Genomic DNA, 14399 nt, shown 5'->3' on the forward strand with positions numbered 1-14399 from the left:
CTCGTATACTAATAGTAGTGACACTCCATATTCCCATATTGTAGCTCCATCCGAACTTGTAGGTGAGAACGAGAGAGAAGGCGTACATAGCCGGCAATTGGGAGCGGAATATACCGCCATGGGCCGCATGAAAGACGACGGCACATGACACAAATGCTCCATGGCATCAAAAGATGCGATCCATCTCCCCCCCTTTTTTCCTTCTTTGATGGTTTTCCATTGCTTCCGTGGAAAGACCTGTCAAGCTGGCTTACAAGGGCATACGAAGCACGAGTAATGTACAGTGCTACATTGTACATGATGGAATTGAAATTATACCGAGCGGGGAGGCTCCGAGCGTGTGTTGAAGACTCAAACCGTAAAAGGCCGTTGGCACTAGACGAGCACAAAAGGTTCTCGGTATAACACGGAACACAACTAAGGCGGTGAACATGTCAGACACGAAGCACCGCTCGAGTCGGCGTCAGCTTGATTACCCAAGTTGCCTATTACAGCAGATGGACCACTTCCATGTAGTACTCCGTACAAAGCATGTAAATACGATCTATCCAATAGACGGTTAGTTGCTGCCTTCTCAGCTCGCTCGCTTCAAGGAGGAAACAATAACCTTCTAGCAGCCGTATCTACACTTGTATGTACCCCATACGGAGCTCCATTCGTCACGCAGCACATCATTTCGCCATGCTCGAGCTGCATCTGCAAGTTCTCTTATAAGTCCATCGTCCCATTCAGGGGCAGTCGTCTGCTGCTGCTCCCAACGTAGAACTTGTAGCTGCCCTGCTGCAACTGCCACTTCTGTCCCTCCACGCTCCACACGCTCAAGTCTCTTCTTGTGAGATGGAATGTCACCGACTGCGACTCATTAGGCTGTAAAAAGGGCTTTTCGAAGCCGCGAAGCTGCTTCGCCGGAGCTCCTGGAATACCAATGTAGAGCTGCGCCACTTCGGCACCAGGAACGCTGCCTGTATTTTTAATGTTTACGCTGACGGTGGCGATTGCATCCCAGAGGTCCGTTTGCCCGCCGCTGACAATAGGGCCACCCGGCCATTGATATGTGTTTGCCCCCTGAATATGGTTGATGGATATGTTGGAATATGCAAAGGTCGTGTAGCCAAGTCCAAAGCCGAACTCGTATCGGGGTTCAATACTCTTCTTGTCAAAGTAGCGATAGTCAAGATACACTCCCTCGTGGAAATCGGCCTGGGGAAAGTTGGCGAATTCGCCTTCAGGCTGTACTGGATCGAGAACATCGCCATAATCAGATTCATTCTTCGCCACTGTGTAGGGAAGCTTGCCAGAAGGGCTGGTATCCCCGAAGAGAAGCGAAACGAGTGCTGGTCCACTCTCTTGGCCTGGCAAATGGGCAAAGATGAGTGCGGTGACATTCGGATGATCAACGAAGCCGTCTACCAATCGAGGCCCAGCGTTGTGAAAGACAACAATGGTCTTGCTACACTGGTCAGCCACCGACTTGATTAGGGAGTCTGTATAGTCATCTCGAATAGCAGGACGGTCGTATCCTTCGCAGGCCCATGCGTTACCAAAGACAATGCAGGCATCGGAACTGGGCTCAACGGAGGGCTTGTTGGATAAGAAATCGTTGAATACAGCCGTACCCTCTTGAGAAGCCCTCATCTTCAAGGCCTCAAATGGGGAGATTGTGAGTGCTGGCGTGATGGCCCCGGAGCCACAGCCGCCGAACATGGTGCCATTTTTGCCAAAAGTGGCCAGCCCATTATCAGAAACATAGTTTGAGTCAAGCGCCTCCATACCCGTGATCCAGTTCTGGCTGTACATTAGATTTGAAGACGGATTGAAAAAGTCCGGAGTCTTAGCAGAATAGCCAAAGAGGGAGAGCATGCGAGGCGACTTCAAAGGCAGTGTATTCTTTGTGTTTTTGACGAGGACGTGACCTTCAATGGCGCCATTCAGGAGAACAGGTGCAGCAGCAGGATCTCGCCCATCAACAATTTTATGAGGATCTAGGACATTAGAAGGCATGCCCACCCCCGGCTCGGGAAAATCGGTGTCCTGATTGAACTGATACCAGGTGGCAATGACTCTACACGTGTATCAGCAATTGTAGAGTTTAATAACGATTAGCACCATTACCTTGTTGCCATGTCCGTCACTCGCGACTCTGGCAATGAGCCATTCTTCACGGCTTCAACCAAGTGATCGCCCCAGAAATCGCTTGCACCGGGCATGGCCACATCCAGGCCAGCTTCTGCAGTAGCAACTCCTGCATGCTGAGCGCCCCAGTCGGAAACAACGAAACCCTTGATTCGAACAATGTATTAGTGTCACCATACAATGTATAAGAGGGAGGATAAAACAAGATGAGAAGGCCTTGGGACAGGAATTTGCGTACCTGGAAGCCGAGCTCAGTCTTGAGAAGACCATTCAGGGTCTTGCTATTGGAGCAGCCGTACGAGTTGTTGACACGCTGGTAGGAACACATGATTTTTCCACTGCCCGCTCTCACAGCATCTTGAAAGGGCCTGGTAAGGGGAGCTGATGATTAATATTTGATCATAGATGGCTCTCGAGGGAGCAGCTCTTGCTTACCAAAGGTATACCTCGTGCATTGTCTTATCGTCAATGTTCGAAGACACAGAAGACGTATTTCCTTCTGGGTTACGGTTGGTCTCTTGCTCGTTGCCGATGTAGTGCTGTGAACGTATTACTTGTCATGTTTTAAGATCTAACATCTCCGGTGAATGGCGAGGGCACTTGGAATTCGACTTACCTTGGTACTAGTTATAACACCCTGCCCCTGAATACCAGAAACAGTCTGAGAAACCAAGACGCCAGACAACCAAGGATCGACAGAGATGCCTTCCCAGTTTCTCCCACCACGAACCGTACGCCAAGCAGGGCCAACAACAGGGCCGAGCAAGACATTGACGCCTTTCTTCTTGAACTCTCCACCCATGGCAGCTCCCCTCCTGAAAGCCAAGTCCTTGCTCCAGCTAGACCGCGGTTAACCTAACAGTGTTCCTCGACTAGATAGCGGGATTTTGACTAAGAAAATGAAAAGAATCTCTCACCTAGCACCAACATGGATTCCGCTGGGGAAACCGCTAACAAAATCTGTATTGCGAAGCCCATTGCCAGCATCACTGAGGCACATGCCCGGAAAATGCAGACGCTTGACGGCAGGAATAAAGCCTGAGCATGTAGACTCAGCTGTAACACCTGCCGTTAGATTAACCTGGCAGTAGGTCAAAAATTGGGTTTTTTTTGTAAAAGGCATCCAAATTTGTGACATCCTCCCCTTACCTTTTCTTCCAGAGTCATCTTGCCGACCAAGACCTTGGCCTTTTGGAAAGCCGCCTCCCACTCATTGCCGCCCACCATTTCAGCTGTTCGGCCATAGTATCAATATCAGAATCTTGCATCTTTCCATCAGGCTGTTGGTACATACGTGATGGATAAACCGGCGGCGACTGGCCATAGAAGTGAGCATCATCAGTGATGACATCTCCAGCGGCGCCCGTCCAGAACGCGAGGCCGGCAAGTAGGGCGATGTGCCTCATTACCACCATGATTTCGGTCGATCGCAAAGCGAAAATCAGTGCCGAACATGCGCGTCTACAGCTGGGGATTGAATACGTAAAACTTAGAAAGCGATTGGCTCTAGAAAAGAATCATTCGCGCGCTCGCAGGCTAAAAGACGAAGGCCTCGTTGAAATTGCAGAAAAACGACGTTGCCGACAAGTCTTCTATGACGAGTTGTTACCACTGAACGAAACAAGCAATTCCATACTACTCAAAGACGGCAGTAAAAAACAAGAGGAAGAGGATAAAGAGGAGAAGAAAGGGGACGAGAAGAGGGGGAAAGGAAAACAAGTTGATTTATCCAAGTCCTGATCCAAACAACCGTGAATTGAGACATGCATACAAAAAACTCCCGCCCCTTCCCATTGTCCGTGCAACTCGAAAATCAGGTGCCTCCCACCGGCAAAGCGGCAGCTCCTTCCCACTGGTTAAAGGGTGATCAACTGCCTACTAGGTAGTTTGGAGGCACGCAACAATACAGCAGCTGCCGTAAACCGCAACCGCAACCGGCCGTTGTTGCTTGCTTGTTTACAAGCTTGAACTGGTTGTATTGCTGCTTCCCCGCAAAACCCGGACGAGAAAAGAGGGCGAGCAGCCGATTGGCGAGTTGGCGAAGGCTGGGGCCAATGAGGGAGCTTGGAGCTCTTTTTTTTGTTTGGCTTGGCGGAGGGTGATCCACTTGCAATGACGATTGTGTGCATGACGTTGGGAGAAGTACTCGGTACTGTCATGTTCGTTGCGTGGTATTCATGAGTCAAATACGAGGCCGTGTTTATCTCTACGACGCGTTTGGTTATTTAGACATTGGATAAAAATTAATGTGAATACTAATAAGAGAAAAAGACGAGAATGAAAAAAAAGAAAAAGAAAAAAAATCAACTGAGCGAGTAGCAATTGCACGTTTCGATCGTGCGACCTCCGGGTTATGAGCCCGGCGCGCTTCCACTGCGCCAAATTGCTTTGTAAACCTGCTGCGGCTGTTGGTAACGACGTGGTGCTCAATCCGATTATGAAGAAAACACTGATATCACAACAATGAAGAAAACACTAATATCACAACAATGAAGAAAATTGGACTTTTCAAAGACTGGCACAGTTCATGTGATGAATATGGCTCGAAGGGAAAAAATGCATTTTAGCTGTTCGATTGTACTCACAGAGATTGGTCGTTCAACCATGACTGCAATAATTCAGGCACGCATCTGTGTACCGTCTGCCTATCAATCTGCCACGTGCTTTCATCCCGTCGTCGCACCATCCATCCGCACATCAAGTACTTAATAAGAAAAAAAGGAAGAGAGAAAGAATTCAAGCACACTTTTCAACTTTCTCTGCTTGCAATTGCAGACTGATCAAGTCTAGTAATGAAAATAAGAGAAGACTTAGGTATCACTGATGGAAGGAAAGAAAATATATAATATCCACCAGTCCTTCATTGATCCACAGGATTCTGGCTTCCCCCTTTTCCACCTCTTCCTCGTTGGCCCCCATCATGTCTTCTTAAGATATCAACTTCAACCCTAGTAACGTAAACTCAAGCAGGCATCCTCCTTCTTCTCATCCTAGATTTCAACAGTCCTCCCCCCTCCCCCCTCCATCCCCTCCATGGCCTAGTATAGATTGGCCGGGGGAATTATACAAAGAAAATAAACAAAAGGGTCAAAAAAATAAAAATAAAAATAAATAAAAAACACGGAAGAGTGGCATGCCCCCGCTAATGTATATGTGAGACAAAAAACCAAAAAATGTAGCCGAGAAGCTTTGGTGCCGATGAATAATGAATGTGAAGCCGTAAAATGCCATAATCATGCATGAAAAAGGGGGGGCCGAGTCGACTCAGGCAGCCCTAAACCCGGGTGTCGAAAAATAACCGGTGGTTGAAGCGTATTTCGAGACCCAGGCAGGTAAAATAACGAGTAGGCGACGATAATAATAACATTGATGGAAAGATGGGAAAAGGTGCTCTAAATAAGTAACCTGGAAAAAACACAAGTGTTAATGATCCACGCTACCACGCCACGTAGCAATAGATTGAAAAGTACGTTAGGGACCTTATAGTATTAACTTTTTGAGGTTTCGCTGGATAATCATGTCTTGGACGGAGCCCATTGTGATTTTCAGCAGGTTTGTGTCGGTGGCATTTGTGAAATGGCCATAGATTTCTTTTTCGGGGTTCCTGCTAAGGGCTCGGAATTTGTCTAGGAAGTATTTGCTGGCTGCCTTGTAATCGTCGTCGGGTCCGTGATAATCGGTGAATCCGTACTTGGAGATCGGGCTCTTGGGGAGCTTCTCTTTGAACAGATCCATCTTGTTGAGGAACAGAATCAGGGATGTCATGGTGAACCAGTGTGAGTTGGCGATGGATTCCCACAGCATCAAAGCCTCGTTCATTTGGTTCTAGCATCTCATGTCAGTTCATTGCGTAGCGTTGAGTAGGTATTTTCTTGCCGAGAAAAACTTACGCCATCCTTGTCTTCCACAAGACACTGGTCGTAGCCACTAATGGCAACGAGGAAGAGGAGACAGTTGACATTCTCGAAACAGTGGATCCACTTCTTTCGTTCTGATCTCTGACCACCGACATCAAACATACGGTATGTCAGCTGGCCAAGGTCAAAGACGGTTTCCGTGATACCTGTAGTTCTCAATCGAGAGCGGAGCAGATCTTGGTCATTCGGTACATAGCCGTCGGCCCATATCCGGTCAATGTCTGTAACGAAGCTGGACGGGAGTTAGCCATTGCGCTCAGCAACTAGATAAAGTGGCGGCCGCTTAAGCAGCAAAGGGTGAACTGACTATGTGAGGTTGTCGTGTAAGGCGTATTCATTGCCCTTGGCAACTGCTGCCAACACTCCGCTGTCTTGCCATAGCGCCTTGATAGGCTCTAGGTAGTCCTCAGGCATGCCGCTGTCTGGGCTGATTTCGTTGTCAACCAAAATGTGAGCCATGTATTTCTATAAATAGCATACGCGTTAGTAAGTGTTTCATGATTTTGAGCTGTGTAACACCCTTATCGCTCCCCGGTGCCATATGGTCTTGCATCCACGGATAGCGTAACACAAGCAAGCACAAACACGGGGCTGACGCAGGGAGCGTATATAGAGACATGCAAGGGTTGTGCGGTGACAAGGAGGGGCCCGAGACCCAATGGTGATTACAAACCTCGTTATCTGGGCTGTCATATTCAATTCCAATCTCGGACATGGCCTCGGAGATGGTCTTGAATGACTGGACAATGTTGTTGAAGATGACTGGCTTGAAGTCAAGTCTTTCGCTCTTGTTGAAGCCCTGAGCATAGATGAGCTTCATCTGCTTCAGAATCGTAGACTTTCCGGACTCTCCAGCGCCTATAGATGGTGGAAACACGAGCGCGTTAGCACATTCAATACCACAGCAGCAATAGATGCTATGCCTTTGCTCATTCCAATTGCTGTCCATTTCTATGTCATTTTCCCCCCTGGCCGCTGAAGCTGGAGAAAAAAAAAGGAAAGTTTTCAACAGGACATCGCAATCAAGACTTACCCAACAGCAACAACTTGACTTCTTTAGCCATGCGCTTCTCCTCCTGGCGGATGACCTTGTCCAGCTCTCGCGAGCGAGCCTCGCCATCTTCGTTCTTGTTCCGAGCGCCGAAGCACATCGTGGCGTTCTGTGACCTGGAATTGGCCGTCGTGACGGTCTTGTGGTGTATGTGATGTGCAATGGCTGAATCGGCGGCCGGGTCGTGAAGTCGCGTTCACGGAAGCGGCGGCCTGCGGGAAAGGCTTGAATCAACGGGTAGCGGCAGAAATTCCGATACTTTGTCTTTTCTTTCTTCTTTTCTTTTTTTTTTGACGTGTGTGCACAAGCGTGTGCGTCCAAGGCGTATCAGTTGACAATGGCAAGATTGTCGCTTAGCAAAAGTGCTACCGTGCTGCCAGCGTTCGATTGGGAGAGAAATGCGGTGCTTCCTCTTCGCCCCTTTGTTTCGCGGTCGTCTCTGTGCCGCGCGAAAAGGCCCCTGTCAATCTCGAGTCCCTGTCGGCCCGTCGCTGTGTAGGGTCCGTCAATCGTCGCCGTCCGTCGTCGATCGGGGTGAGGATCAGGGCACGGATGGAGAGGAGAAGGGAAAGACGGGCTTGGAGAAAGAGGTTTGGACGGCCAAGTAAGTACCCAAGGCAAGGTTCAAGCAAGCAAGCAAGCAAGCCAACGACACTGAACTTGGACTACCTTGCCGGAACAGCACAAGCACTAGCACTTGGGCAGAAAAGTGGTGACCAGAGGTACGAGTACAGTACAAGTACGAGAGAGGAGCGAGAAGAAGAAAATGACAAGATTAAACCCTTTGCCGTCCCCCGTCCAAAAGGCGCCGGGGATGACAAACTGCGACAGCCTATTGTGCCTTTGGGGGGATGGATTTCTTACAAGCATGGAGCAGTCTAAACAACCTGTATTGAGCAAGCTGCTGCCGGAGCATGGCATTTGCATGGGGGCCCTGGGCGGTTCTTTCTATGCATGACCGGGGGGGTCTCTAGTGCCTGCGGCGGCCGAGCCTGCCATCGAGCTTCTCTTCGAGACACCAAGACACTCTAGCGTCCTTCGACGCTACGCTACAGGGGGCGAATAAGGGGCTTGTAGCGGACGGGCCTGGGAGATACTTGTGTGCTACTCGACAGGGATGGGTGAATACTTGATAGAGCAGAGGGAGATTCGGCAGAGATGCCGCCTATTGGCCACGGCTATTGTATCGCCGTCCCACCCAGAGGTACTGTCTGGGTCTTCATCCCGAGTCGACAGCGGAGTATCCTCTACGGCCCGAACTGGAATCCAGATGTAGAATTGGCAGTAGAGGATACCAGGGCAGAGCCGGCCATTTGCGGCAAAACGCAGTCAACAGGAGTGGCGGAACCAACATCCCCGAGGTCGCAGGTACCAGCCGCTGCTCAGTCTCGCCGGCAGCGCAGGTACCCAGTACCTCCGGCTGCGTACTCCGCATGGCTTCCTGTAGCTTTTAGGCCTACCACCTGAGTGCCACGGAGCTCCTCATCTTCAACTCCATTTTAGTGGTCCCTGCATGCGGCGCACACGTTTTTCCACACCAAATGCTGAAGAGACATTTGGGCAACTACCGGAGCGGCGGATCAAAGACGACTCGTGGCACGACCTGATGAAGGAGGGCGATCCCTGCGCGCGAGCCGCCGTGCGGAGCAATACAGCATGTCATGACAGAGGCAAAAGTGACAGGATGAAGAAAATTTTGAAGAGGAAGAAAAAAAAGAGACAACCCGAAAAACACAAGAGCCCACAGAAAAGGGAGATGATATTACTCCGGAGATGGAGGCAGAGATGGATGCCAAAAAAGCGGCTTCATTCAATTCGCAAGCACAGGCTCCCTCCAAGTCCTTCTCTTCGCCACCAATGCTACCGCACTCGTCGGCAGATGGTCAGCCATCCCCTACCTGTATCAGCATGCAGACACCAAAAACCATGGATCTGCTTACGAGCACAAACTCGCCAAATGCTTACCAGCCATGCGCTGCGACTACGCGCTGCTACCCAACAACATCAGACGGCTGCGCTCTCAGCCGACCATTGGCAAAATTCGCAAAAGCAACCCGCAAGGCTCGCACTTGGGAGGGCACTAAAGCCGGTGCTACTGTAAGAGCAGAGCACTTGATCCCATGCCAACGGCGGTTGACATTACGCCACCCGGACTCAAAAAGCTGCCTCGTGGAATACGGAGTGGTAATGCTAGTGTGCTAGTGATTGCAGAACGAGAATGGCTGATCCGGGTATGCATCCAGAGTGCGCCGTAGTCCTTGTATCATTTCCTTTTCCTTGGTTTCGGCACCAAGGCGAAGGAAGCATGGGGGACATTTGATGACCCAGGACGCAATCAATGCAGACATACAGATCGGCGGGCATCGTTCCGTCCAGCGTCTCAGCTATCGAGGATGCGAAACACCAGTCTGCCTTTTCTATTTCTATTTTGATTCTTATTTCCCCAGTATCTTTATAATGCTCGTGCTCTTGCTCGTGCCAGCATTATCCCGAGAAGACGAACAACAACAAGAAAGAAAAGAAAATAAAGGCAAGGGAAGGGGAAAAGCGTCCCTACCGAGAGACACTCGCGAGCATCACCGTGGCGAAGGACGGCCCGTGCCAGGGGAGCCTCTCCGCCTTCGCGTGCTGGGTGGAGCTTGGATAGCTTGTTCAAACTTGCTAGCAAAGGGCCGGCCATGGTTGATGTCTCTGTTAGTTCGAGCCTCCAATTAATCCATTCAATTACATGTACGAGGCATACGAGACGGCGCAGGTACTTATTACTCGTACTAGCACGACTACTGTGCGGCGCTCATTCTAACAGCGCCGGCGTCGGGTGTAGCGGCGACGATCACTTTGATATCGTGAGATTTGCACGGAGCGGTTGGGGGGAGAAAGAGAAAGGGAGAGAGAGAAAAAAAATAGGAGAACCGGTTCAACACCACATGGCGGGAGCTTATTCACGTACGACTACACGGTAGCATCGGTAAGCCACTCGCATGTCATTTGCATTCCTATCGGAGGAGGTGGCGGCCGCAAACGGAGATTTTCCAACTCTTTGCCTTGGTCGCACATGCTCGGCAGCCTCGTGCTTCCAAGACATGGTGTTGCAGTGCAGCTTGGATCGGCACTTTGGGTTGTCTCGCCTGCACCGCACGCACGAGGGAAGAGGCTCTCGTATTTTACTTCACATGACTGCCATGCTGCTGGGATTATTTTTTTGGGTAGCCTCGTTCAGGGAGGAAGCAAGGCTCTAGGATGATGCTGCTTCACAGTGCAATACCAAGGTCGGTCAATACAGTAGGTCGCACAGAGCCTCGTCCATGTGGCATGCAAGTCATTTTGCAGCCATTCGTTGCATACGACGATCTGCCAGACGACAATCTCGACGCTGGCTGCAGCTCGTCAGCCTAGGGTAGCTAGCGTATTGAATTCCGTGCCGTGTCTCGTACGAGTCCATGAAATGAGAACGAATTGAGCTCAACTGAACTTTCACACACACACGAAGCAGCTTATTACGTGTAGTAGCCTCTCCAGATGAAAATGCCTCATTGGGCATGAAGCAACCTCGTGCTTGGTCGCATTGGCTCTAGTGTCGATAAAGATTCCTCTTTGGCATCCAACAGGCGTTTGACTCGGTTGCATTCCGTGCAAAGCCGGGCTGCTTATCCGTCAAGTCTGAACCACGGACCAGACATCAGGCAGTTGTCCAGAAGATCTGAGTTGCCCAAAAGGTATGAGGGGGCCAAGATGACAACTTCGACGGGCTACAGTATCGTACAAGTACAGTTGGTTTGAGCTTGACCAACATGTCATCTATCAGCTTTTCTCCCAGTCTGCCGGGGTCTCGTTTATTCAATGACACCAGAACCGCGTGGCAATTTCGCAAGGTGCCCTTGGCCAGTTCTTTTTTTTTTACGACATGTCAAAAAGAGTACTCGTACGGGTGCTCCATACCCGTTGGCAACAAGAAGAAAAAAAAGAAAGAAGAGATTAGTGTGCCGATGGCGGGCCATGTTTTGATTTGAAACATCGGCGCGATGGCAAGGGTCTGTAGCGTGGGAGGAGGCCTAGACGGGGGGTCCCTTGTCTGGACCAGGTAGGAAATGGTGTCGATGGAGCGGTACAGAGTGGCATCGCCTAGGTCAGTCTTGTCGAATGTCTGTTACACTCCACATCTGGCTGTGTATTTCCGGGATTTCAGTCCCGTCTGTTTAGAGATTCCACGATGGGCAACTGTGCGCGATTCGGTGCTGATAGAGCCGGCCTCATCGGTGCCTAGTGACGCTACCTTGCCAACTTATCAGGTAGGTGGCTGTCTTCCAAGACATTTTGCACGGACTGGGTACGGGATGTTCAGTTGAAATAGATGTCCCGAGTCCGATACGTCATACACGTTCTGTATCTTCGTTGTAGATGCTCATCGTGAATATGCACGTTTGGTGGTGCTCCTGGGAGTGGTGGCCACACAAAGCGCACCTGACACTCACGGTAGAAATCATTGAAATATTACACAACATCTGGCAATCCTAGTTGAATACACATTTATTTTCACCCGCCATGGATTAGAATGGTCGGCAAATATCATCATCATTTGACCTCCAGTTGTCTGGCCTAGAATCGAGCTACCCTAGAGCACTACCGGTGAATACAATTACAGAGCTCACCCGGAGACATGCATAGCCCAATAAATGTTTTTGGATGTCTATAGAAGTATACAGCACAGCATATCGAGTCAATGGCATGATACAATGTGTTGTGGTGGCTAAAAATATCCCTTGGCGATTTGGTAAACGCACAGATAACCTCACCTACATGAACAGATCCTTCGATGCCACACAAGACATGGTCCCCCACCCATTGAGACAGAAACAACTGCAATGTGACTTCGGTGATTTCTAACAATGGCCAAAGATCGGCATTTTGGACTGTTTTGGCAATTCCAGCGGGGAATACATTGAGTTGACACGCTTCCCCAGGCGCAGCCCCGTTCTGTCTCTCCCTCCCTACAGACGGCTTATTCTGTCCTCGTGATATCATGCGATGCATCTCTGAAGCGATAACATGATTTCTTAACCGCACCAATGCGGTGACCGGATATCTTTCGCTGTTGTTTGAGCCATTCATATGTAGCAATCTAACGTGAATCTTCGTGCTGCAAAGACGTATACATTGAGCATGGGCGGGATCGAACGAGCCATCCAGCCTCCAACTTTGTGTCTCCGGGGTAAAGGCAACAATAACTCGTTCTCTACCTCGATGATGTAAAGTCTCCAGCGTTATTTGAGCGACTTTATAACTGCTTTGATGTTGGGAAATAAGATTAGATGCGCATCGATTTCCGTCATATTGCCTACTATCCAGAATACTGCGGTTAAACATGAACCATTAACTCGGCTCTTTAGAGCTCTTCCTTACCATGATCAAATCAGATATGTTTACTAATCCAATAACACCGTAAATATTTCTTATGATGACATCCCTTTCAATACTGTCCGCGTGGGAAGAAACGTCAAAAGCAGCAGCAAAAGACACTTGATTATCGAGCTACTGTTAGAATTTGTGCTACAAAGAATCGGTCACAACTCCCTCCATGGCAAATATTTTCTATTGCAAAACTTGAGAGAGGAGTTTATCACGATCAACTCACATCTAACCCTCGCCAGAAGCTTTTTGCTAGACCTTAAGCCTTGGGGGAGGCACATAGCCGTGGAGACTGCGGGTATAATGATAGCTATCGATGGCTTTGTTTTAGCCTAGGTAAGAAGCGAATCGCCATTGTAATTTATGACAATGGCGTTTACTGTTTGTCAGCCTATACCTGAGGGAATCTCATATTCGCTGTCGGTTGTGAGTCTGGAACAGGTGGCTCTCCGCATGGGCGTGGAAGCTGACAATACATGTGTATTGGAGCTAGATGGCAAACGAAATCGAACTATAAATGTCCTTTGCCAGAAATGGAGCTTGTCGCAGCATCTATATCAAGCAGATTCAGAAGAGGTAGACACATTTGCAAGAAGTGGGTGATGCCTGGGTGCCGAAGATGATGCCTTCGATCTATCAATGGTGGCCGAGACAAATCTCTAGCAATGGTCCATGACCATTAATTCTACTCTAAATATAGGGAACAATTCGGATAGTTGCTTTAAAATTATCGACTTGTGATGCTGCTATTTTTTTCGTGGCCGCCCGAAGGCCACAACTCTACATGTACATTCATTCTGATCAAATGGCAAGCAAGCACGCCTCCCAAACCGATAACATCAGCTACTAGAAGAACGGTGGCGATAGTAGTAGCAGCAACCATGCCCAGTATCCACACAGATAGGTACTGAAGAGTGACAACAATGATAAAATGCTGTTACCCTCTGCACATTGCCGTGGCATTCATAACGGCCATATTGACCTTGAAACGAAACATTTGAGCGCTCCTCGAATATTAGATACCTTGGTATAACGTAACATGTGCTTTTCAGTATCTACATTGAGACTAGTCCTCCATCGATATTCCGTTGAAAAAACTCCAGAGAGGGCTACAACTTGTGAGTAGCGTGATGTATTGCCTCATAGGGGAATTTTCTGAGAATCTGGAGGTTTGGTGGATTCGGGGTTGTTGAAGGCGGAACTCGCCAACCAGTCGTCTGGGCTACCAAATTTCCCCCCCCCCTTCTCTGGCCCCAGGTACATGGCCCCATTCCGCAGCTCAAGAAAGGTACCTGGGAGAGATACCGTTTCGGTTCTGGAACCAGGCGCTGTGGCCAATCAGCAGCTCCGTAGACAAGCTGGAGCCCAATTACTGGTCTCGGCTAGCTCGAAGCTTCCCGACGTCATGCTGTGCCGCAAAGTAGACGGATGGCAGCACCGCCAGCAGAGGAGGTACCTGATGGGAGGTCTTTTCCAAGGCTCAACACTCTCGTTCAGCCTCCAAAGCCATTGTAATACTGAGAGATAATGTACAAGAAAAGACACTGGATTGAACGGACACACCGACAGACATGATTCAGGCAGCTTGTCCTCGTGGCACTGCATCTCGCACGATACACAGCCGGGCTCTTGCTCTTGCTCTCCGTCTCCAGTTGGCAAAAAGTGCGCCAAAATTTTTCACCCCACCAAACCCAAAGCCAAACCCAATTGCGACCGGTCTGTTCCATGCCTCTGTACGAGTAGGCGCTCGGCTCCCTGCTTTTCCTCTCCCGTCTTTTCCTCCCTTGACATCGACTTCTTTCTCTTCTCCTTTTTCTCCTTCATCGACTTTTCTTCATTCCACTTTGATACCCCGTTTCCCGTCTTTTCGCCGCCCCTACACAGCAAACACA

At 49.5% G+C, this 14399-nt stretch overlaps 2 protein-coding genes across 2 annotated transcripts; both read right to left on the reverse strand.

Moving 5' to 3' along the window:
* Positions 1-708: 708 nt before the first annotated feature.
* On the reverse strand, positions 709-3548 carry Triagg1_9546 (CAZyme family GH3; the record flags this gene model as incomplete). The annotated part of the gene is made up of 8 exons (XM_062904515.1): positions 709-2062; positions 2113-2279; positions 2372-2501; positions 2569-2672; positions 2750-2972; positions 3051-3214; positions 3283-3365; positions 3428-3548. 8 exons carry the CDS (start codon positions 3546-3548, stop codon positions 709-711), a joined length of 2346 nt encoding a protein of 781 aa, XP_062751476.1.
* Positions 3549-5613: 2065 nt separating this feature from the next.
* On the reverse strand, positions 5614-7201 carry Triagg1_9547 (uncharacterized protein; the record flags this gene model as incomplete). Its single annotated transcript, XM_062904517.1, has 5 exons — positions 5614-5958; positions 6024-6282; positions 6358-6515; positions 6724-6908; positions 7084-7201. 5 exons carry the CDS (start codon positions 7199-7201, stop codon positions 5614-5616), a joined length of 1065 nt encoding a protein of 354 aa, XP_062751477.1.
* Positions 7202-14399: the final 7198 nt, after the last annotated feature.

The sequence above is a fragment of the Trichoderma aggressivum genome, assembly GCF_033847375.1.
Source record: "Trichoderma aggressivum f. europaeum strain CBS 100526 chromosome Unknown scaffold_055, whole genome shotgun sequence".
NCBI lineage: Eukaryota > Fungi > Ascomycota > Sordariomycetes > Hypocreales > Hypocreaceae > Trichoderma > Trichoderma aggressivum.